Source organism: Staurois parvus, unplaced genomic scaffold (assembly GCF_062004578.1).
Source record: "Staurois parvus isolate SC_StPar_1 unplaced genomic scaffold, SC_StPar_1.0 ptg001162l, whole genome shotgun sequence".
Lineage (NCBI taxonomy): Eukaryota > Metazoa > Chordata > Amphibia > Anura > Ranidae > Staurois > Staurois parvus.
This window is the reverse complement of record NW_028318958.1, coordinates 2,730,957-2,756,348: the sequence shown is the minus strand read 5'-3', so window position 1 is coordinate 2,756,348 and position 25,392 is coordinate 2,730,957. Positions and strand designations below refer to the sequence as shown.

General features: G+C 42.5%; 1 protein-coding gene across 1 annotated transcript in view; it reads left to right on the top strand.

Moving 5' to 3' along the window:
* Window positions 1–25,392, top strand: part of BACH1 (BTB domain and CNC homolog 1) — a 73,186-nt gene that overhangs the window by 28,706 nt on the left and 19,088 nt on the right. Inside the window, exons 2-3 of the mRNA XM_089659516.1 lie at window positions 12,715–12,999; window positions 16,291–17,613. Coding sequence (XP_089515642.1) covers window positions 12,760–12,999; window positions 16,291–17,613 — 1,563 coding nt within the window. The 5' untranslated portion in view covers window positions 12,715–12,759. The remainder of the gene's footprint in view (window positions 1–12,714; window positions 13,000–16,290; window positions 17,614–25,392) is intronic.

The window sequence follows — 25,392 nt, the reverse complement described above, 5'->3', positions numbered from 1 at the left end:
AGAGTACAGTGTTGCAGGACAGAGTAATCGTCAGCCAGCCTATCACAGCACTGAGAAATCGCTTTGTAATAAAGGCGTATGGCAGGCTGGTACTCAGGTGGTTAAGCATACATTTGCTTTTCCATGCTGGACAGAGCAACAGTTATACATGAATGGCAGCCAAATTAACCACTTCCCGTCCGGCCCATGTATATAAACAGCCAGACAGGAGCAGTGCAGGCGCCTGCCATTTTGGACTGTGCGCGCTTCCCGGGAGCGTGCGGCACCGCGATCCCTTGTCTGCTGTGTCCGTAGGACACAGCGGGACACAGATAGCTGTACGGGACCTCTGTGTGAGGTCCCGATCATGTGATCACTGATTGGCCAATCAGTGATCACATGAATAGCAGTAAGCAAGATGTCACTTCTGACATTATTTCTTACTACTTGTGAAATCAGTGAATGATCACAGAGATCACATGGTACAAGGCTATTCACAACAGCCTTGTACCATGTGACAAGCTGTGACCAATCACAGCTCACACAGTATTTCTCAATGGCTGCAAGAATGCAGCCAGAGAGAAAGAGAAATGATTGCTTTTACATCCTATATGGGTGTAAAAGCAATCACTGTAAGAAAAAAAATGGTGACACTGTACTGCTAGGGTGACAGTATGTTAAAAAAACAATAATATAAAAATGTAAAAAAAATATATTTTTTAAAAATTATTATAATTTTTGGTTATAAACTAATTTGGGTTGTTATTTTTTACTAAAATGATAACTGAATACATTTTGCTAAGATTTATGAAGAAAGAATATTTATTTTCAAAATTTTATAAGAAAAACACTTTTTAAAAAATTTTTTGGACTTTTTCATTTATATAGCAAAAAAAAATAAAAAATCCCAGTGGTGGATAAATACCACCAAAATAAAGTTTTATCTGTCTCAAACAAATGCAAAAATTCATATGGGTACAGTGTTGCATGACTGCTCAATTCTCATTCAAAGTGTGATAGCGCTGAAAGCTGAAAATTGGCCTGGACAGGAAGGGGGTAAAAGTGTCCGGTCTGGAAGTGGTTAACAATGTATACTCAACTCTTTTTTTCTGGCCCATCCCTCCCTTCAACCACCAGAAGTGATGCAAAATAACCTAGTGCATTGGGTATGGGGGAGCATGTGACTTGTTCCTATTTCTGGTAACAGTGTTGGCACCTAATGATTGGCTACTCAGACGCTCTGTGCTTTCATATAGGGCTCAAGGTTGTGACAGGGACACCTTCCACACACTGGAAAACAGTAATTAATGCAAAACTGCAGCTTTTCACTTCATTGGCTAAAACCAGGGTTACTTTAAAGTGACCCTTGCTATTTTATTTGCCATCCTGTTAAAAGCATACATGTACATCCTTCCTGTCAGGGACCATCGCGACGCATGGGTCTGCACATGCGTAGGTGTCTGTCAAGACATGCAGGCATCAGGGCACTAGGACCCAGGTGCACCCGTCGCCTGTGACGGTGCTGGGCAGGCACTAGGACCTAGGCTGCACCTGTCAGGAGCAGGGCGGGCTACTTAAACCAGCCCTGCACAGACACAAGTTGCCGTATGGTCTGATCTGGTTCCTGCGTTCCCGTTGTTTGAGATTCGTTGCTGACCTGCCTGGACCTGACCTCTGCTGACCTCTCCTGCTCTGACCCCTGGCTAAGTTTGACTTCTCTTTTTGGATATCCCTACCTGATCTGAACTACTGGTACCGAACCCGGCGAGTGACCTGACTATCCTTCTGCCTGCTGCCTTGTACTACGCTGACCCCTCTGTTACCGACCTGGCCCATTTGACCACGCTATTGCTCAGCCATCCATCTGACCCGCATGGATTAGCTGCTACTCTCCAGACCTGTCTGCTCTTCATGTCAGGCTCTCTACCTGTCATTACCTCTGGTGATTCCTCTACCTCAGGTGGGTGTACTCAGGGGCCGCGACCTAATCACTGTCCGCTCCAAGCCCATCCCCACCATCAGGGGCTCTGGTGAACAAGCGGACTGGGGCTTAGACTCCGCGCCCTGGGGAATCCTGTCCTGGGGACTGCTAGAGTACACCAGGTGGTCCATAACACTTCCCTAAAATCTTCTCAGACAGTTGGGAAAGGAGAAATCATGTCACTATATCCAGGCAGACATGCAGTACACAGGAAGAAGGTCAGCTCTTCTGAAGTTGATTTTTACCCACCATTTCACAGCTGCTAACTAGGGATTGCTAGAGAGTTGAGACACGAAAGAGGGATCAATACAGCCTCTATGCACAGGTACTCTTAGATAGGGTAGCAAAAGGAAAGGCATGGGTTCCCCTACTTATTTTTATAAAACAATATATTTTTGAGTCGTCCACAATTATTTTGGGTAGTTCTAAAAACTTTTTGAGTTCGCTGGCCTATGCTTTGTTGACACTGACCATAATTAATGGCACATCAGTTCTGCAAGATCTGCTTTTTCCATTAGAACAAGTGACGTTATCTTTTAATAGACCCATTGTAGCGGTGTGCAGAATTTTGATGTGTACTTGGAAAGGGACAGAAGTGGACTTTGGACTACCATGCAGGTTTCACAGCGTCTTTCTGCGAAAGCACAAAACTGCTGAGTTATAAAACGTAACTTGTTTGGCTAGCTGGAAAGTACCGTTTGGCATTATGACATTGTAATGGAAATTTCCAAATTTTCTATGGAGTGTATTCAAAAGCAAAAAGGTTTGCATATCGTTTCAGATGCCTTGATCTCTGGATCAAGTGATTGCATTGACCTGAACTAGGTTGTCTCCACATTTGCATGTAATCATCATATGCTTAGTTGGAGCTGCCCAGGGTTTGCCAGGTTTACATTAAAAGAGAACCTGTTGTAAAATATTTATATTTCTTTGTCTTATAGCACTCTGGAGCAGGGAGTAGATCGCTCTGACAGCTGTGTTGTGCTAGACTGATGCTGATAACACATGCTGTCTCATGGATTCTGAGAATTCATAATGTTATCAAATGCCAGAGCCCTGAAGTTGTTTATATTCCTCTTATAGGAATTGCACAATGAACTTGAGCTTTTTCTTTCTTTGTTAAAGTCTAGACTAAAAAGTAAAAACAATTGGAAATAGGGGTAATCGTTTATCGCAATACTTGTCCACCAGGTGGAGATATACTATTTTGCCAAAAGTATTTGGACACCCCTCCAATCACCTCCATGACCACAGGTGTATACAATCAAGCACCTAGGCATGCAGACTGCTTCTACAAACATTTGTGAAAGAATGGGTCGCTCTCAGGAGCTCAGTGAATTCAAGCTTGGTGCCGTGATAGGTTGCCACCTGTACAATAGGTCCATACATGAAATTTCCATGCTACTAAATATTCCACGGTCAACTGTTAGTGGTATTATAACAAAGTGGAAGTGAATGGGAACAATAGAAACTCAGCCATGAAGTGGTAGGCTGTGTAAAATGACAGAGCGGGGTCAGCACATGCTGAAAAACACAGTGCACAAAAGTCGCCAACTGTCTACAGAGTCAATAGCTAAAGACCTCCAAACTTCGTGTGGCCTTCAGATTAGTACAACAACAGAGCTTCATGGAATGTTTTTTCATGGCCGATCAGCTCCTTCCAAGTCTAACATCACCAAATGCAATGCAAAGCATCTGATGCAGTGGTGTAAAGCATACCACCACTGTTCTCTGGAGTGACGAATCACACCTCTCTGTCTGGCAATCCAATGGATATGTCTGGGTTTGGCGGTTGCCAGGAGAACTATACTTGCTTGACTGCATTGTGCCAAGTGTAAAGTTTGGTGGATGGGGGATTATGGTGTGGGGTTGTTTTTCAGGGGTTGGGCTTGGCCCCTTAGTTCCAGTGAAGGGAACTCTTAAGGCGTTAGCATACCAAGACATTTTGGACGATTTCATGCTCCCAACTTTGTGGGAATAGTTTGGGGATGGCCCCTTCCTGTTCCAACATGACTGCTCATCAGTGCACAAAGCAAGGTCCATGAAGACATGGATGAGCGAGTTTTGAGTGGAAGAACTTGACTGGCCTGCACAGAGTCCTGACCTCAACCTGATAGAACACCTTTGGGATGCATTAGAGTGGAGACTGTGAGCCAGGGCTTCTTGTCCAACATCTGTGGCTGACCTCACAAATGCGCTTCTGGAAGAATAGTCAAACCTTCCCATAGACACACTCCTAAACCTTGTGGACAGCCTTCCCAGAAGAGTTGAAGCTGAAGGGCGGGACGACTCAATATTGAACCGAACGGACTAAGACTGGGATGCCATTAAAGTTCATGTGCGTGTAAAGGCGGGCGTCCCAATACTTTTGGCAATATAGTGTATAGACACCTTTTTTCTTCGTTCTCAGGTTTCTTCTTCTATTGGAGTAAAAGCTGCTGTTTACGGAGCTCATAAGAACAAGCTGAAATTTACCCACATGAATGAGTCAAAGCCATAACTCCTCTCTCTCTCTCTCTCTCTCTCTCTCTCTCTCTCTCTCTCTCTCTCTCTCTCTCTCTCTCTCTCTCTCTCTTCACTTTCTACCTTCGTTTGGTTTTGTAGAATGTTTCAAAGACAGAGTATCTAAAATGAAACCGCTTGTGTGGCTCTTTAGAAAACCCATAATGTTATGTGACTGTTGGTGATTACATAGCCAACATGTTATGTAATTGATGCACTCTGTATGAAATATTAGTCTGCAAAGCCAGCATTGTGTGTGTTTATGAAATTCTATTTTATTTAGATATACAACATAGGCAGCTAAAGATGAACCTCGCTGCTTTTAGAGTTGGTGGTCTCTTGCTTCGGTGTGTATGCATGCTGTGCATACCTTCTTGTGTGCCCCCCTTCAGCAATTTGACTTCCACTCTTGTCCTTGTCTCACAGTCACCGCCACTGACTTCTGCCAGAATTCTAGGGCTAAATTACACATGGATGTTCAATTCGGACTATCCTTCCGCATCACCTAAAGCAGTGGTTTTCAACCTTCCTAATGCCGCAACCCTTGAATACAGTTCCTCATGTTGTGGTGACCCCCAACCATAAACTTATTTACCCAGTAATTATAATTTATGAAGTATCCTTTTACCTTCAGTACTGCTGCTTTCAACACAGTAGCTTCTTTCAACACTGTAGCTGCTTTCTACACAGTAGCTGCTCTTTACACATCGGAAATATGTGTTTTCCGATAGTCTTAGGTGACCCCTGTGAAAGGGTCTTTCGACCCCCAAAGGGGTCGCGACCCACAGGTTGAGAACCACTGACCTAAAGCATCAGCTATGATATGGGATTAGTGGGGGGGGGAGGGGGAGTCATGCATATAAGCTTAAAGAGGAGCTCCAGTCATTGTGAAAAAAAAATTAAGTCAGCGGCTACACATATGACATATAATAAACACTTAACAATCCATGGATCCAGCGCTGTCATCATCCAGGCTGGTTCTTCACCAGTTTTCTGGTCTCTGGTACCACCATCTTGCTTGTGGGAAGCTGTGACTTCCTGCAACTTCAAAGCTGTCTGCCCACTTCTGAATAGACCTGCAGCATCCTGGGGCCTGTAATGTGTCCCAGGAGGTTGTGGGGGATGGCAAACTTTCACTTGGCAAAAATGGGAGCCGGTATCTACCAGAAATGGGTCCCTGCTTCCCCCCCCCCCCCCCCCCCCAAAAAAAAATGTCCAAAAAATAGTAGAGAAGGGGGAGGATGAAAAGTGAAAATTCCCTTTTTAGATGAAGTTTTGCATTAAATAAAATCTGTGAAGCTTTGCTTGGCATAGAGGCCTCAGGACACCCTGAAAATATCAAGGCATTATGCATCCCTATTAGATACAAACATGCTTAGTTGTGTACTTTGATTAAGAACAAAAATTAATTGTCCGCTGATCCACTACTGCTTGGCTCTTCCTAGTATTTCCGCTGTGAATTTAGAACACGAGTCAGTGAAGACTCATTATCTTTTGTCCTCGCATGACCCATTCTGTGTATTTGTCATTTAATGTCTTAGTCAATCCAAAGTAAAATTTTCTGCTTGGCTCAGTACATTGTCCTCATCATAGCAAGCCATTTTCTATGTGATCAACTATTTTCCACTTTACAGGGAACATTTAGGCCTCATGCACACTGAATGTTTTTACAGCTGCTCCTAGGGGCCCCCAGGTGGTTTTTGTTTTTTTCACTTCCAAACGCCCCTCCATATTAGCCTGAGTACTGTGCATAGATTTTTAGCAGCCTTTAGAAACAGGGAAAAAACCCCCCACTGTCAGTACGTCCAGGAGCAGCGTTTTGGAAGCAAAATGGATGTAGACGTGCGTCAACGCTAGGCACGTTTAGTGCCTAAGTGTTCATTCATTTCAACGGCCAGAACAAATTTATTTTTCTGGCCAATGAATTATCGCCTAAGCGCTTGACGCCTGTAATTGTGCCTGAACACTTGTAAAAGTGTTAAACACTTTTCTGCAAAAACACTGCTGCCAGGAGGAAAAGCTTCTATTAGAATTTTCAAAACGTCCTTTGTGCATGAGGCCGTAAAGGGAATTTCTCAAAAAAGAGTGCTCAGGCGTTCACTGATAGCAAAAGCCTCTTGTTTCTGCCCTGTATAAATTAAAGTAATGTAAACCCAGGAGAAATACAGGCTGCTTTGGAAAAAGATGGTGTGGTTGTTTTGACGGAGCACAATACAATGATATCTGAACAAATGAATTAACTCTTTTGTGCGGCGCTTACAAGTGCTCTGTGTAAAATGCTAATACAAAAATAATTCTATAAAAACCATATTGCAGCGCTACCTAGCATTAAAGTGGAGTTCCACCTGAAAAAAAAAAGTCAGCAGCTACAAAAACTGTAGCTGCTGACTTTTAAAATAGTCACTTACCTGTCCCTTGGTCCAGCAGTGTCCTTACAACCGCTGGTTTCACCGGCCGTCTTCTCTCCCTGGCGCCAGGATCATGAGTGTGGGCACCCGGATGTGACAGCTTGCGGCTTCTCAGCCGGGTGCCCACTGCACATGCTTGAGAAGCGCTGCGCTTTGTGAATGGTCCCGTAGTCTTTTGGGTGGGGCCTCTCACGTGTCCCAGAAGACTACGGGGAGGGAGGGGGAGAAGACAACTTCCGCTTCTGATCACCTAGGTCAGTGGTCGGCAAGCCGCGGCTCGCGAGCCACATGCGGCTCTTTACAAACTTAAATGCGGCTCTTCTGTGTGCCGGGCGGCCGCCCCCTTCCCCTCCCTCCTCTCGGGCGGCCACCCCCTCCCCTCCCTCCTCTCGGGCGGCCGCCCCAAAAGTCAGGACTCTGCAGCTGTCAGGATGTAGGCGGGGCAGCCAGGATGTAGGCGGGGCAGCGTGACGAACTCCTCTCCTCTCACAGTCCGCCCTGAAGACCAGAACGGCGCGGGAACACGGCGAGAGGAACGCGCGGAGCAAAGGTAAGTGAATTGACACAGGGGGGACTTACTATATGGGGGATGAATTACTATATGGGGGATGAATTACTATGGGGGATGAATTACTATATGGGGAATGAATTACTATGGGGGATGAATTACTATATGGGGGACTTACTATATGGGGAATGAATTACTATATGGGGGATGAATTACTTTATGGGGGATGAATTACTATATGGGGGATGAATTACTATATGGGGGATTAATTACTATATGGGGGATTAATTACTATATGGGGGATGAATTACTATGGGGGATGAATTACTATATGGGGGATGAATTACTATATGGGGGATGAATTACTATATGGGGGATGAATTACTATATGGGGGATGAATTACTATAGGGGGGATGAATTAATATGGGGGATGAATTACTATATGGGGGATGAATTACTATATGGGGAATGAATTACTATATGGGGAATGAATTACTATATGGGGGATGAATTACTATATGGGGGATGAATTACTATGGGGGATGAATTACTATATGGGGGATGAATTACTATATGGGGGATGAATTACTATATGGGAGATGAATTACTATATGGGGGATGAATTACTATATGGGGGATGAATTACTATGGGGGGGATGAATTACTATGGGGGGGATGAATTACTATGGGGGGATGAATTACTATATGGGGGATGAATTACTATATGGGGGATGAATTACTATGGGGGATGAATTACTATGGGGGATGTATTACTATATGGGGGATGTATTTTCAGTTTTAAAAATGTGGCTCTCAAAATAAATTTCAATCGTGGTTTTGGCGAGATTTGGCTCAGTTGAAAAAAAAGGTTGCCCACCACTGACCTAGGTGATCGCAGTGGGAGTGGGTACCTGTCAAATTTGGGTACCTGCTCCCCAAAAGTGCCCAATCCTTAATGGGGAGCGGGGGACAAAGGCTTAAAGTGGAACTTCCCCTTTTGGGTGGAGCGCCGCTTTAAAGCCCCAAATAAGTACTCAAAATTCTATCGTATCCCATATATATTTGTAAAGCATAAAAATAAGTGGATTTTAATTGTTCTTATTAGGGATGCACTGAAATTCCAGTGGCTGGAACGTTTCGGCCGAAAACACCCCTTTCGACTGTTGGCCGAAAATAAAAAAAGCACCAATACAGGTGCCAAAAAAACCCCGTCCCTCAAAGCCGCCTGTCCACCATCGCCCCGGCCGCAGCTTGGTAGTTCAGTCTTACCTGAGAAACCATCGATCCCGGCGTTGGGCATAGAGATGAGAGAATGAAAGATGGCCGCCACACATCTCTATGCCCTTGGAGGACCGGAGCGAAGTCACTTCCGGTTCTGGCCATTTTTGTTTTTTTTCTTTTTAAAGCACTAGGATCAATGCTTTTTTATATCTAATGCTTTACATTGCAGAGGAGAGATATAGGGTCTTATTGACCCCACATTTCTCCATAAAGAGGACCTGTCACTAATTATTTCTATCACAACGGATGCATGCATTTCTTGTGATAAGAATAAAAGTGATTACAATTTTTTAAAAGGCACAGTGCAAAAGAAAAAAAAAAAATTTAATACATTTTTTTTTTTTTAAAGTTTAAAGTGCCCCCGTCCCCCGTAATGTGTGGTGAACGCATATGTAGGCTATGCCCACCTATGTAAATGGTGTTCAAACCACACATGTGAGGTATTGCCACGAACGTCGGAGCTAGAGCAATAATTCTCGCACTAGACCTCCTCTGTAACTATACACTGCTAACCTTTGGAAGTTTTTAAAGCATCACATCATGGAGTTTTTTAAGTACCGCAGTTTCTCGCTATTCCACGAGCGTGCGCAATTGTAAAGCTTGACATGTTGGGTAGCTATTTACTCGCCGTAACAATCTCTCACATATTTTACAAAACAATTAGGGTATATATTGTTTTTTTTAATCAGTGTATTTTCTTCCAAAAAATATATGTTCATTTTTAAAAACTGCGCATTTCGGTTTTCGGCCAAGTGTATTTTGAATTTTCGGTGTCAGAACCCGAATTTTCATTTCGGTGCACCACTAGTTCTTATATTTTAAATAAAACAGAGTTACACTATTGGAGACTGCTTCTGTCTTTGATTTTTCCCCTTACGTGCACGCACATTGAAAGGATACTTGCAGTAAAGTATCCTGCAAGAGCAGTGACACCGAACCCAGGAAAGGAAGAGTACATATATTAATTAATTATGTGTGCGGTGACAAGGTGGGTTTCTTGTCCTGGATCACTTAACTAGTACGTGATCCAGCTCTTCTGGGTAGGGGGCATGCCCTACACCTTGGCTGTGCTGTGATTAGACAGAGGAAGAGGCTGACAGAACAGACCTCCATGTATGTAAACCATACAGAGCTCTGCCCTGTCAGTGGAGATGTGCCGGTTTTTGTTTCCCTTTAAAGCAGGGAATATTAAAAAAGGCTCACCCCCTAGTAAAAGTGCACACACAAAGCACTGTTAGGCATACATTTAACCCTTTGATCACCCCTAGATGTTAACCCCTTTCCAACCAGTGTCATTAATACAGTGTCAGTGTATATTATTAGCACTGATCACTATAGTGTCACTGGTTCCCACAAAGTGTCAGTTGGTGTCAGATTGACAGCTGTACTATTACAGTCCTGCTATAATTCCCTGATTGCCATGATACTAGTACTAAAAAAAATAAAAAATTATTATTATTATACAGTATTTATAAAGCGCCAATGGGGACAGAACATGTGACAGAACAATACCAATACAATGCAAAACATGAGGGGATCGAGGGCCCTGCTCTTTGGAGCTTGCAATCTAGGAGGGAGGGGATAGTGGTACAGGAGGAGATAGCTGTGGGGGATGGAGTGGTAGGAAGAGTGGAGGAGGTCGGCAGGTTAGCAGGGGGTGGGGTAGGCTTCCCTGAAGAGATGGGTTTTCAGGGTGCGCCTAAAGGAGAGGAGAGTAGGTGATAATCTGATGGGTTGGGGCAGGGAGTTCCAGAGGATGGGTGACACCCTGGAGAAGTCCTGGAGGCCGGCATGGGAGGAGGAGACCAGGGAACTAGAGAGAAGGAGGTCTTGTTTGGAGCAGAGTGTGCGTGCTGGGTGCTACTTGGATATTAGGTCAGTGATGTAGTTTGGGGCAGTATGGTGGACAGCTTTGTATGTCAGTGTTAGGATTTTGAATTTGATCCGTTGCGCAATCGGAAGCCAGTGGAGGGATTGCCAGAGAGGGGGTGGCGGAAAATAAATCCAGTATATATTTCATTGTGTGTAGACACTATAACTTTTGCGTAAACCAACCAATATACGCTTATTGGGATTTTTTTTTACCAAAAATATATAGCAGAGATTGTTGCATGACCGCGCAATTGTCAATTAAAGAAACACAGAGGGGTATATCAAAAAATGGCCTTGTCAAGAAGGGGGTAAAATCTTCCCAAGGGCAAATGGTAAAGCACTTCAGACCTTCTTATATTCATAAGAGATGATTACCATTTGGTGAGTGGGGTAACAAAGGAGGGGAGCATGGAGTGCTTGCACATTGTTGGAAGATAGTGAAGTCTTTTTGGCACAAGTCACTTTAATTGGCACACTCTTATATGAACCATTTGTGTTGGGACTTTATATGGATGTGTTATTTTTTGATTTGTAGGAAGATTGCACAACAATTATATAAATTTTTGATCACTTATATTGCACAGAGAGTATAGTTTATATGCTTTTTTAGTTTCATGCTTTCTAAATACACACGTGGCACAATATTCTTTTGAGTACTTATGTGGCACTTTAATGCTAGGTAGCACTGCAGTATGGTTTTTATAAAAAACAATTTTGTATTCGCATTTTACACAAAGCACTTGTAAGCGCCGCACAAAAGTGTTAATTGACTATGGGTTACTATATCTCTACTGGGGGGAGTAATCACGGTGCAAGCAGCTACGCAGATGTAGATATCAGGGACTGTAGCATGGAGTTTACACCAGTCTGATACGAAAATTAGCTAAATGGTTGAATTGCCAGCAAGAAGCCTTTACTGCACCAATGCCACAAAAAACCGCCAACGCCCGGATACAATACATCACCTGGACACGTCCCATCGGGGGTTTTTGTGGCATTGAAGCAGTAAAGGATTCTTTCTAGCAACCCAATGATGCATCTTATTTTTGTTCAAGTATCGTTGTATTGTGCTTCTTCAAAACTACCAGAGCAGCCTGTATTTCTCCTGAGGTTACCTGTGGGTTTTTCCTTGTGTCCCGAAGAATTCTTCTGGCAGTTGTGGCTGCAGTCTTTCTTAGTCTACCTGACCCTGACTTTCCACTTCTTAATAAGTGATTGAACAGTACTGACTGGCATATTCAAAGTTTTGGACATCTTATATCCTTTTCCATCTTTTATAATGTTTCGTTACCTTGTTATGCAGGTCTTTTGTGCTCCCCATGGCTCAGTATCTAGCCTGCCCACTGCATCCACGTGAGCGCTAACAAACTCATTTACTATTTATACACAGACAGTAATCGCAATTTAAAAATCAACCGATGTGGAAAATTAACCTTTAATTGCTATTTTAACCCGTGTGTGTCACCTTGTGTGTCTGTACCAACACCAAACATTCCAGGGTATGTAAACTTTTGATCAGGGTCATTTTGGTGATTTCTGTTATCATTATGATTTAAAAAGGAGCCACACAACTATGTGAAAATAGTTTCATATGATCACTATCCTTAATTAAAAAAAAATTTTTTGGCATGATCAGTCATATTTTCAATATCAATTCCAAAATTTTACAATTTTTGCCAGGGTATGAAAACAATTTGTGGCTTTTTTCTTTAAACTTGCGCATGTTAATGTGCCTTGCATTAAGGCAGGCCAATTACTATTAATAAACTGCCAACACACTGTAATGGACCAGAAAACATTTTAAACTCGGGACACGTGTGTTGTTGGGCATAATTTACCTCTCCAAACACAACTTTTTATTTTTTTCATTTGAATAGGTTTATACTGCAGACTGTCCCTGTTGGAGAGATTTCCCGTTTCTTCAAGACAGTCTTGTTTCACTCTCCCAGTCTGAGTGCCGCTGTACAGGGGATTGTAGAAGGTTGATACTAAGTCATATTCAAGTACCTACATCAGTTGCCTACACTAAGCAGATACAAGGATGAATTATTGTGTTTTTTTTAATCTGCCTGGAGCTGAACTTAAGTTGTGTTGAATTAAATCTCAGGTTTATGTACTTATTTTTCATTACCTTTACAGAATGGACGGTCCATGATTTAATGCTGTTTCTGTTGTATTGCAGTGGTGGACATACAGAGAAGCATGCTTGCTGAGCACCTAATACAGGATGTCTTGTAGTGAGAAGAAGGATGCTCCTTTTGCCTACGAGTCCTCGGTCCACAGTGCTAATGTTCTGCTTCGTCTCAATAGTCATCGAGAACAGGGTCTGCTGTGCGATGTGACTGTTATAGTGGAAGATCAGAGGTTCCAGGCTCATCGCACTGTGCTCGCAGCTTCCAGTGATTTTTTCCTGTCCCGTGTTGTTCAGGCCTATGATGGGGACTTCATGATCACCCTTCCTGAAGAGGTGAGAGGGGATAGCACTTAGTCTTGCAGCTGTGTCTTGTGTTGCTGTTATTGCAGAGACTATCCTGTAATATTTCTAATAGTAAGACTGACCTGAAGATACTACAGTTAGCATATAATTCACATTGTAGACCTAACTTTAAATCTAAACTCCAGGAATTCAGACACTTTCTAAAATGTTCCGGCTTACTATAGATTAAGGCAAACTAGATGCATGCTACCTTGTGGACTTACAGTATCTCATAGAAGTGAGTACACCCCTCACATTTTTGTAAATATTTTATTCTATCTTTTCATGTGACAACACTGAAGAAATGACACTTTGCTACAATGTAAAGTATTGAGTGTACAGCTTGTATAACAGTGTAAATTTGCTGTCCCCTCAAAATAACTCAACACACAGCCATTAATGTCTACACCACTGGCAACAAAAGTGAGTACACCCCTAAGTGAAAATGTCCAAATTGGGCCCAACTAGCCTATTTCCCTCCCCAGTGTCATGTGACTCATTTGTGTTACAAGGTCTCAGGTGTGAATGGGAAGCAGGTGTATTAAATTTGGTGTTATCGCTCTCATTCTCTCATACTGGTCACTGGAAGTTCAGCATGGCCCCTCATGGCAAAGAGCTCTCTGAGGATCTGAAAAAGAGAATTGTTGCTCTATATAAAGATGGCCTGGGCTATAAGAAGATTGCCAAGACCCTGAAACTGAGCTGCAGCACGGTGGCCAAGACCATACAGCGGTTTAATAGGACAGGTTCCACTCAGAACAGGCCTTGCCATGGTCGACCAAAGGAGTTGAGTGCACGTGCTCAGCTTCATATCCAGAGGTTGTCTTTGGGAAATAGACATATGAGTGCTGCCAGCATTGCTGCAGAGGTTGAAGGGGTGGGGGGTCAGGGCTTAAACCATACGCCGCACACTGCATCAAATTGGTCTGCATGGCTGTCGTCCCAGAAGGAAGCCTCTTCTAAAGATGATGCACAAGAAAGCCCACAAACAAGCAGATTAAGGACATGGATTACTGGAACCAAGATCAATTTATTTGGTTCAGATGTTGTCAAGCGTGTGTGGCGGCAACCAGGTGAGGAGTACAAAGACAAGTGTGTCTTGCCTACAGTCAAGCATGGTGGTGGGAGTGTCATGGTCTGGGGCTGCATGAGTGCTGTCGGCACTGGGGAGCTACAGTTCATTGAGGGAACCATAAATGCCAACATGTACTGTGACATACAGAAGCAGAGCATGATCCCCTCCCTTCAGAGACTGGGCCGCAGGGCAGTATTCCAACATGATACGACCCCAAACACACCTCCATGACCACCACTGCCTTGCTAAAGAAGCTGAGGGTAAAGGTGATGGACTGGCCAAGCATGTCTCCAGACCTAAATCCTATTGAGCATCTGTGGGGTATCCTCAAACAGAAGGTGGAGGAGCGCAAGGTCTCTAACATCCACCAGCTCTGTGATGTTGTCATATAGGAGTGGAAGAGGACTCCAGTGGCAACCTGTGAAGCTCTTGTGAACTCCATGCCCAAGAGGGTTAAGGCAGTGCTGGAAAATAATGGTGGCCACACACAATATTGACACTTTGAGCCCAATTTGGACATTTTCACTTAGGGGTGTACTCACTTTTGTTGCCAGCGGTTTAGATATTAATGGCTGTGTGTGGAGTTATTTTGAGGAGACAGCAAATTTACATGTTATACAAGCTGTACACTCACTACGTCACATTGTAACAAAGTGTAATTTCTTCAGTGTTGTCACATGAAAAGATATAATAAAATATTTACAAAAATGTGAGGGGTGTACTCACTTCTGTGAGATACTGTATCTCTTTTATATACAAATGACAGTTTTCTCTTTGACAGAAGAGATGTTGCTTTTTCACACTGCAGTAGCTTTGCCCACCCCTTAGCTCTGCTGACCATTCACAGAAGGCGTTGTATTTTGTGAATGGGTCTATGTTATACATTGCAGTGTGATTGGGCAGCAGGAGGGGAAGAGTGGGAAGGTTGGCTGCATATGGGTCTGCAGCGGCGGCAGCTGAGACCAGAAGGTCCAGCGGCAGAAGTGTACAGGTAGCTAACTATGCTACCTGGTGCTCAGTAAAAATTTAAATTGTAATGTAAAGAGATAGATTTATGAGGTGGCATACATCTTGTTGGACTTAAAGGCTAAGTTCCCCTTTAGGCTATGTTCACATCTAAGTGTAGTGTCGTGTTTTGGTACGACAACCCATTAAATTGAGTGGGGTACCTGTTGTGCGGAAAACGCGTTGTAGAAGCGCGAGCATCAAATTTTGACACTGAGCGAAGCATGTTTTTTGTGCAGAAAACACGTGACCAGACAAACGTCTGCTACCTGCATTGGGGTGCCATTAACAAAAAATGGCAATGCAAGCGTGTCACAAAATGCAGGTAAAAATGTGCATTTCTGCCCGTATTTCCAGTACACTTGTGAACTCGAGATGTAAACAGGCTCCCACAAAGCAGTGGACCCGAAATACGGGTGTAACACGTTGCTAAGGCTCAGTTCACACTGCTGTGACCCCAAACACGTGTGACTTTTCTGATGTACATTGTACATGTACATCTTTTTTTTTTTTTTTCTTTTTTTTGCCGCTACAACTCAAGTCACATTGATTTAATGCCTAGTACATATGATGAGACTATCAGACGAATGATTGTCCGTTTTTTTTCTTTTTGTATGCTCGTCTCATATCGAAAACGACTAGGTTACGAAAGGTCTCATAAGACAGAATACAACTTGGGAAGTGAAGTAATGTCTTTTATTGTATTGTAATGTATTCTTTAGTTTCCGAGCATGCGCGATCTTGGTCACTTGATATTTATCAGACTAATACTGTACTGATTAAATTAAAAATGTTAGTTCCGTTCTTTTACGATAAAAATTTCCGTGCTTGTCCATTCAGATATTTTCGCATGAGCTGTCCTAATTGGTTCTTGAAATCTGTGTACTAATGATCAGTTTATCGGATCATTGCTCCAAAAGCAATATTTTTCTTTCGATTTTCTCATTATGTATATGAGGCTTAAGGTGACACCCATTGAATTGAATGTGTTTTGACTTGTCATGTGACTGTGTCGCAAGTGGCATGATAAGTCGCAGCAGTGTGAATTAGGGCTAAAGGTGGAGTTAACCTTTAACCCTTAGTAATCCGACACATTTTAGAAAGTGGATAAATGGAGTTTAGCTTTAAACCTTGGTGATATAAGTTTTATTGAAGTGCATGCACAAATTTGCTGAAACTTTTTTTTTAATAATTACTTGCAGGTAACTGTGAAAGGATTTCTGCCTCTTCTTCAGTTTGCATATACCTCTAAGCTTCTCGTCACCAGAGATAGCTTATCAGAAATCAGAAAGTGTGCTAAGTTGCTGGAAATCCATGACGTTGAAGAAACATGTTTTGAATTCCTGAAGTTAAAATTCCAGGACAACAAAGCCAAGCCGGCAGATCCAAGAAAGAAATGCTGCAAGACTTTCTGCCCGAAGGCTGCTGGGCAACAGAGCGAGTCAGGAAGACCACCGGTGCATGAGGTGGAAGAACTGTGGAGGGGGGAATTTACCCAGAATCTGAAATGTCCAGCGGAGATTGAAAATATTTCCCCTTCTCCTGAGAGCCCCAAGCAGCCCTGTGAATCATTTTGCCTTGGCAGAGACAGTGCTTCCGGATTTTCCTCTCTTTGTCCAAAGTACAGAAAGTTTCAGAAAGCTTGTAAAAGTGGCCGAGTGCGATCTGTCAGCACTTGTTCCAGCAATCAGGATGCTCAGAGTCCATCTCCAGCACCATCAAGTGATGCTTCTGAACCAGCCAGCCAGCCCAAACCTCAGGTGGAGGATATTCATGAAGCCAATTCTGACATGGAAGTAAATATAGTACCTTCACAGGGCCCTGGCAGTTCTTATCAAAACTTTTCTGGTGTTGATGACAAAGTAGTCATGACTGCTGCATACCCACCTTGTTTTCCTTTGGGACCTCAAGACTTCAGCTCAGTGCCTTTCAGTGCATATCAACCATACCGAAGCCTAAACTACTCAGACACCCCCAATGACTCCAGCACAGCAGGTTTGCCGGAAGGGAGCAACAGTCGTCAGAGTAACCTACAGGCACCTGAAATTCTGACCTCAGAGCTAGTAGCGGAACCTCAACTTTGTGCTTCTGGAAAACCTCCATTAATAAGGGAGCGCAGTAATGTGGAAAGAGAAGTTGCTGAACATCTTGCCAAAGGTTTTTGGTCTGATGTGTACACTGAATATCCATGCCAACAAGAGTTGGAGATTGTGACCAGCAAGGAGCCACAGTTGGAGAACAACATGGAGAAAAGGACTGAATGTCCATGGCTGGGCATCTCCATATCCAATGAGGTCCCTGAACGGACTTTTACAACACTCAACCCAGTATCGTGCCCCTTCATCAACAATCTCACTAATGATGCGTGTGCCAATAGTCCACAGATAAGAAGTGAGGATGGTGCTCCAAGTAAGACCCAAGAGAAGTGCCCATATGCTTGTTCCATCAACTTGGATGAAGATTCGGATAGTGATAGCGAGGTGGATAGCATTGAGTCATCTTCTGCCAAAGAGCAAGAATGTGAGGTAAAAGCTGATTCCTCTCCTTTCTTAGCTTGAAATGAAGCTTTGCATAGTATGCAATAACATTATCCTAGTAGGGTGGAGAGCTCTCTATTTTTCAGGCTGAGAGATTTTAATTGAATTTTTCAGTAAAGCTGTGAAAAAAGTCATGAAAAATGTAAAGTGTAATAACAGTAAAGCAGATTTCATTTTTTCAGTTATATGAAATTATATAATTGCCTGCTATGGATTTCTTTTTTTTGAGACTCCAATTGTTGAAGTGAATTAGACATACTTGGCTCATCACTTAGCATTTTCATGTTTTGACTGCCCTCTATTCATCTCCATTAACCACTTCCTGACCGGCCGTTGCATATAAATGGCCGGACAGTGGCACTGCAGGGTCGGGTGGCCGTTTATAAATGGCCTCCCTGCACCCTGCTTGTGCGCGCTCCCTGGGAGAGCGCAGCACCGCACCGCACCATGTAACAAGCTGTAACCAATCACAGCTCACTCAGTACTTCTCAATGAATGCAAGAATGCACACAGAGAGAAAGAGAAATTATTGCTTTTACATCCTATATGGGTGTAAAAGCAATCAGTGTAAAAAAAAAAAAAAATCTTCATCACCCCCCACAACAAGTAGTACAGTGTCACCGTACTGCTAGGGTGACAGTATGTAAAAAAAAATAAAAAAATAAAAAATAATAATATAAAAAAATAAAATAAAAATGTTTAAAAATTATAATTTTTGGTTATAAACTAATTTGGATTTTTTTTTTTTACTAAAAAGAAAACGGAATAAATTTTGGCCAAGATTTATGATGAAATATTATTTATTTGCAAAATGTTATAAAAAAAACACTTTTTTTCAAAATTGTGGGACTTTTCCATTTATATAGCAAAAAAAATAAAAATCCCAGTGGTGAATAAATACCACTAAAATAAAGCTTTATCTGTCTCAAAAAAATGGTAAAAAATTGATTTGGGTACAGCGTTGCATGACTGCGCAATTGTCATTTAAAGTGTGATAGCGCTGAAAGCTGAAAATTGCCCTGGTCAGGAAGGGGGTAAAAGTGTCCGGTCTGGAAGTGGTTAAGAATGGAGCTTTCATTAACATGTAGTCCAGGGGTGTCCAGCCTTTTGACCTTTCTGGGCCACATTGGAAGAAGAGGAATTGTCTTGGGCCACACATAAAACACACTTACAATAAGGATAGCTGATGAGCAAAAAGAGTCCAGCAGATCACAAGTTAACAATCACTAATATAGATAATGTACCTATCTGAGCAAAAAAATCTTCATTTTTGTGTAATATGTTTTATTATAGAAGGAAAAGAGGGCAACATAAAACCAGAGTGACACTGTTTTTGCACGCCAACAATCTCTGCACAGCCAGCTATTACCTAAGCTTAACCTCAAATCTACAACTGGAAACCAGACAATAATAAAAAGGTGATCGAAGTTCTAGCTACGGCTGCAACTAATGATTATTTTTATAATCAATTAGTTGGCAGATTTATTGTTTCGATTAATCAAATAAAAAAAACGAAAAAAAAAAGTTTGTATAATTTAGTTAATACAGTATGTAAAGTAATTTATTCTTGAATATCTATATGCAGTGATATAAATAACCAGCTATATGGTTGGGGAACAAAATATCTAATCCACTCTGAGAATAACAGACCGAAGAGATGTATATATTATTAGGTTGACTCAGATCAACATTTTTATTTAACTGCTTCCTCTCCACCCTATAGCAGAAATACTGCTACAGGGCGGGAGGGGTACGCAAAATCACGTGTGTATATATACGTGATTTTGCATTTCCGGGTAGGTGGTGTGTGCCCTACCTGCACCGCCATTCACGGCCTAAGCTGGCAATCACCGGGTCACGACCGGTGATTACTCACCGGCACCCAGTGATCGCCGAGTATCTCTGACATGGGAGAGACCTGTGTATAAACAACACAGATCTCTCCCCTGTCAACTCCTGCACATTGCTTTGTATGGCTCTGCATAGCAGCGTGCTTACAGTGAAACACAGACACAGCCCTTGTAGTAAAACAGCACACAGTTAACCCTTTGATCACCCGTCATGTTAACCCCTTCCTGCCCAGTGTCATTAGTACAGTGTCAGTGCTTTTTATTAGCACTGATCACTGTATTGGTATCACTGGGGGATGTCAGTGACACCAAATCAGTTCCCCCCGATGTCAGAATGCCCGCCGCAGTCCCGCTATAAGTCGCTGATCGCCGCCATTACTAGTACATAAAAAAAAAAATTCCAGCATCTATACCGCCATTTGTAAACGCGATAACTTTCACATAAACCAATAAATTTACACGGATTGGGATTTTTTTTATAGAAAAGTCATGTAGTAGAATAAGTTTTGGCCTAAATTTATGATTAAATTTGATTTTTAAAATTTTTTTACTGGACGTGTTTAATAGCAAAAAGTCAAAAATATTGGGTTTTTTTCTCAAAATTGTTGGTCTTTTTTTGTTTAGAGTGCAAATACCACCGAAAGAAAGCTCTATTTGTGGGGAAAAAAAGGACATACATTTTATTTGAGTTCAGCGCTGCATGACTGTGCAATTTTCAGTTGAAATAACGCCGCAACGTATCGCAAAAAATCGCCTGGTCAGGAAGAGGGTAAATCCTCTGGAGGGCAAGTGGTTAAAGAAAATTAAAAAAGACCTAAAACGTTGTATTGCAGATTTGCAGACAGGATTGTAATATAATACCCTCTTGTCGTAGACTGGTAACTTGATACAAACTACTTGCGCTTGCTGTCACTCATGCTTGGCCATACACGAAAAAAAAAAACATTTTTCATTAACCACTTCCTGTCCGGACACTTTTACCCCCTTCCTGTCCAGGGCAATTTTCAGCTTTCAGCGCTGTCACACTTTGAATGACAATTGTGCGGTCATGCAATACTGTACCCATATGAATTTTTTACCATTTTTTTAGACAGATAAAGCTTTATTTTGGTGGTATTTATTCACCGCTGGGATTTTTATTTTTTTTACTATGTAAATGAAAAAGTCCAAAAATGTAAAAAAAAAGTGTTTTTTTTAATAAAATTTTGCAAATAAATAATATTTCATCATAAATCTTGGCCAAAATTTATTCCGTAATTTTTTTAGTAAAAAAAAAAAAATCCAAATTAGTTTATAACCAAAAATTATATATTTTTTTACATTTTTATTTTATTTTTTTATATTATTATTTTTTTATTTTTTTTTATTTTTTTACATACTGTCACCCTAGCAGTACAGTGTCACCATGGTGACACTGTACTTCTTGTGGGGGGTGATGAAGATTTTTTTTTTTTTTTTTTTTACACTGATTGCTTTTACACCCATATAGGATGTAAAAGCAATCATTTCTCTTTCTCTCTGTCTGCATTCTTGCAGTCATTGAGAAGTACTGAGTGAGCTGTGATTGGTCACACCTTGTCACATGGTACAAGGCTGTTGTGAATAGCCTTGTACCATGTGACCTCTGTGATCATTCACAGATTTCACACGTAGTAAGCAATGATGTCACAAGTGACATCTTGCTTACTACTTTGCATGTGATCACTGATTGGCCAATCAGTGATCACATGATCGGGACCTCGTACAGAGGTCCCGTCCAACGATCGGTGTTTCACTGTGTCCGGAGGACACAGCGGACGGGAGCGCGCACAGCTAGAAAAGGACTGGACTGCCACCGCCCTGCCGTTTATAAACAGCAGGCGGACGGCAAGAGGTTAAACATTTTTTTTTTTTTGAGAACATTCATTCGAATTTCTAATTGTTAGTGGGGTCAAATCAGCGTTCCTTTTCGACCACAGTGACAGGAAAATTTTAAAGAGCAGAAGAGAACACTAAAGAAAAACTCTAAGCAAAACTTTTATTTTCCCATGCTGTGCCCACACTGCAAGGGTAAACCCCTCGGTATGTCTAGGGGATTGCAGAGCGAAGGTATACTTACTTAATCCTTCAAGTGCAAAACCGGTCCTTGCCACTCCTGCCCCCCCCCCTTCCCCCTGCATGCTAGCAGTTTTATGAATGGATTGTTCCTGACATCATCAGGCCCATGGACCAGCTCTGGAGGTGCGGACGGCAGGAACAGTCCACCTCTTGACGTGGAGAGCGTGGTTTTCCAGAGGACGCTGGCCCCCACCAGTCTTGCTACCCCCCTTCTGTGATGCTGCCCGTCCCGCTGCCTTCCTTCTGTCCTGTTGCCCCCCTCCTGTGCCTCCACCTGGCTCCTAACTTTTTTTAGCTGGCTCCTAGATTTAAAGCAAATTTGTCAAGCCCTGCCATACAATGATTGTAAACATTGGATTTTTTTAAAATAAACTTGCCATACTTACCTGCTCTGTGTAATGGTTATGCACAGAGCAGCCTTGATTCTCCTATTCTGGGACCCCCCACCGGAGTGTCTGGCTTCTCCTGCCTTCAGAGTGCCCCTATAGCAAGCTGTAAAATATAGTATAGACTGCCCCTATGGCAAGGTAAAGAAAAACTTTTGCCTTTTAGAATCACTTTCTTCTCCTGCCCAGGACTACATGCCCCACAAAGCATTTCTCACACATTCACAAGTTCTCAGGCACTTACTAATGTGTATGAATGGTGTACTGAGCTATATGTGTGCTGCACTGTGTATACTGACATGTGTGGATGGTGTACTGAGCTGTATGTGTTCTGCACTGTTTATACTGACATGTATGGATGGTGTACTGAGCTGTATGTGTGCTGCACTGCGTATACTGACATGTATGGATGGTGTACTGAGCTGCAGGTGTGCTGCACTGCGTATACTGACATGTATGGATGGTGTACTGAGCTGTATGTGTGCTGCACTGCGTATACTGACATGTATGGATGGTGTACTGAGCTGTATGTGTGCTGCACTGCGTATACTGACATGTATGGATGGTGTACTGAGCTGTATGTGTGCTGCACTGTGTATACTGACATGTATGGATGGTGTACTGAGCTGTATGTGTGCTGCACTGTGTATACTGACATGTATGGATGGTGTACTGAGCTGTATGTGTGCTGCACTGTTCTGATATGTTAGCAAATCTTTCATTCTGTATGCAGGCCAACTAATCGGCTGACCAACTGATCGATTATAAAAGTAGTTGACAACAATTTTTATACTCGATTATGTTGATTAGTAGTTTCAGCCCTAGTTCTAGCATCCTTTTTTTAGCTTACAAAATGCTTTTTCCATCTGTCCATATTACTGTTAGGGCTTGTTTACACTTGCTTTAAAATGTGGCATTGGACAGGCTTTTTTTTAAAGCACTCTGAATGCCAATCACAGCCCCTGTCACTAAATAAACTGGTTATCTTACAGTCCTGTTTACAGCTTGCTTTTGCTTCACTTCACAAATTACACCCCATGTCCCTTTCTTGGTGCTTCAAAGCGTCTCCGAAGCCTCCCTAGAGGTCTGTGACAAAATTTGCAGCACCTGCAGCTTTTTATTCAGCTTTAGCTTCGCTTTGTTTTGGAGGTATTGCAGGTATGAGATATCCCAGGAAGCACTGGGAAACCAAAAGGTGAACCTTTCCATCCAGATTTAAAGCTAATAGAGCCACCGATGAACTTTCAGTATCAAAATATGTGTACTACTGAGGAACATATCATATCAGAGGTACATGATACATATATATATTACAGGCTATTCTGTCTATTTCACTGGTTATGCTTTCAGAAGCAACTTAACATATTTCTAGTTTATACACTACATAGTTTATTTATTTATTACAGGTACTTATATAGCGCCATCAATTTATGCAGCACTTTACATATATATTGTACATTCACATCAGTCCCTAACCCTCAAGGGGTGTACAGTCTAAGGTCCCTAACTCACATTCATACATACACATACTAGGGCCAATTTAGACTGGAGCCAATTCACCTATCAGCATGTCTTTGGAGTGTGGGAGGAAACCGGAGTACCCGGAGGAAACCCACGCAGGCACAGGGAGAACATGCAAACTCCAGGCAGGTAGTCCCGTGGTTGGGATTTGAACCGACGACCCGAGTACTGCCAGGCAGAAGTGCTAACCATTTAGCCACTGTGCTGCCCCTACTGATTTAATATTAGTTTGTGGACACCTGATCGTAATATCTAGATGAGCTTTTTACACATCCCATTCCAAATCATAGGTATGCCATTAATCCCTCCCAAGAGCCCCTCAACCCCCCCCCCCTCCTGCCCCGCCTGCTTTGTGGCTATAACAGTCTCCATTCTTCTGGGAAGGCTTTTTGTGGGATTTTATAGTGTTTCTGATATTTTACGACATTAGTTGGCTCTCAGACATCATCAGCAGGCACTTCAGGTTCATGTGTATATATTCTGGGAGTGTCCGGTGCAGACATCACATCTGGTGCACAGCATGGAGCAGCTGGAAGGTAAGCGGGGTCCAGACCAGAGCTGGAGGTTACTGATAAGTGGAGCATCAGCAGAGCCGGCAGTACTACTGAGCAGGTGATCTGCTGAACAAGGGTACAGATAAGCTGGGGATCTGCTAAACGAGGGTAACAATGAGCTGGGGATCGGCTGAACAGGGGTACTAATGAGCTGGGGATCAGCTGAACAGAGGTACTAATGAGCTGGGGATCAGCTGAACAGAGGTACTGATGAGCTGGGGATCTGCTGAACAGAGGTACTAATGAGCTGGGGATCAGCTGAACAGAGGTACTAATGAGCTGGGGATCAGCTGAACAGAGGTACTGATGAGCTGGGGATCTGCTGAACAGAGGTACTAATGAGCTAGGGATCAGCTGAACAGAGGTACGGATAAGCTGGGGATCTGCTAAACGAGGGTAACAATGAGCTGGGGATCTGCTGAACACAGGTACTAATGAGCTGGGGATCTGCTAAACGAGGGTAACAATGAGCTGGGGATCGGCTGAACAGAGGTACTAATGAGCTGGGGATCAGCTGAACAGAGGTACTAATGAGCTGGGGATCTGCTGAACAGAGGTACTAATGAGCTGGGGATCTGCTGACTGGGGGGTACTACTGAGCTGGGGTTCTACTGGCCCCTTTTAAATAAATAGAAAATCAGCACACACACAGTCTTTGCCAACCTTTATTAAAGCTTCCAAAATGCAGCATTGAAGCATCGCTGAAGCATACAAAACGTCAAAAAAAGTGTGTTGAAGCTGTGGCGCTTTAATGTGTGTTGAAGTCCAAGCAAGTGTAAATGAGCCCTTAGAGAGATTTCTTTTCACTTCCTGTGCTGGGGACAACCTTTTTACCAAACAGGAAGTGTGAGAATCTCACCAACTGAGCCTTTAATGGTCGTAAAACTTGTAATACATCAAACCACCTTCATTGGCTTCGTGTAGCCCTTTTTGAGAGGGGGGTGCTTGCATAAAGTGACACCACACAAATCTAGATGTAGAGAAAAGCCAGCACTTCAACAGTATTCCAGAATGACCATCTACTGAAGTCCCATATCGCTTTTGAAAATAGACAGGAGCTCTGATCATTTCCAGCACTATTCTAAAGTTTGGCCTATAGGTAGATACACTGTAAGACAGTGGGGCATTTTTCTTTAGTAAGGATTTCATATATCTTAATTTAACAACTTGAGCTCCAGAAGATTTTACCCCTTTCATGACCAGGGCATTGTTTTGCTATTCAGCAGTGCGCTACTTTAACTGGCAATTGCTTGGTTATGAACACTGTACCCAAACAAAATTTATATCATTTTTTCACACAAATACAGGGTTTTCGGTGGCATTTAATAAAAAATTGTAAAAAAACAATATTTTCTGCTT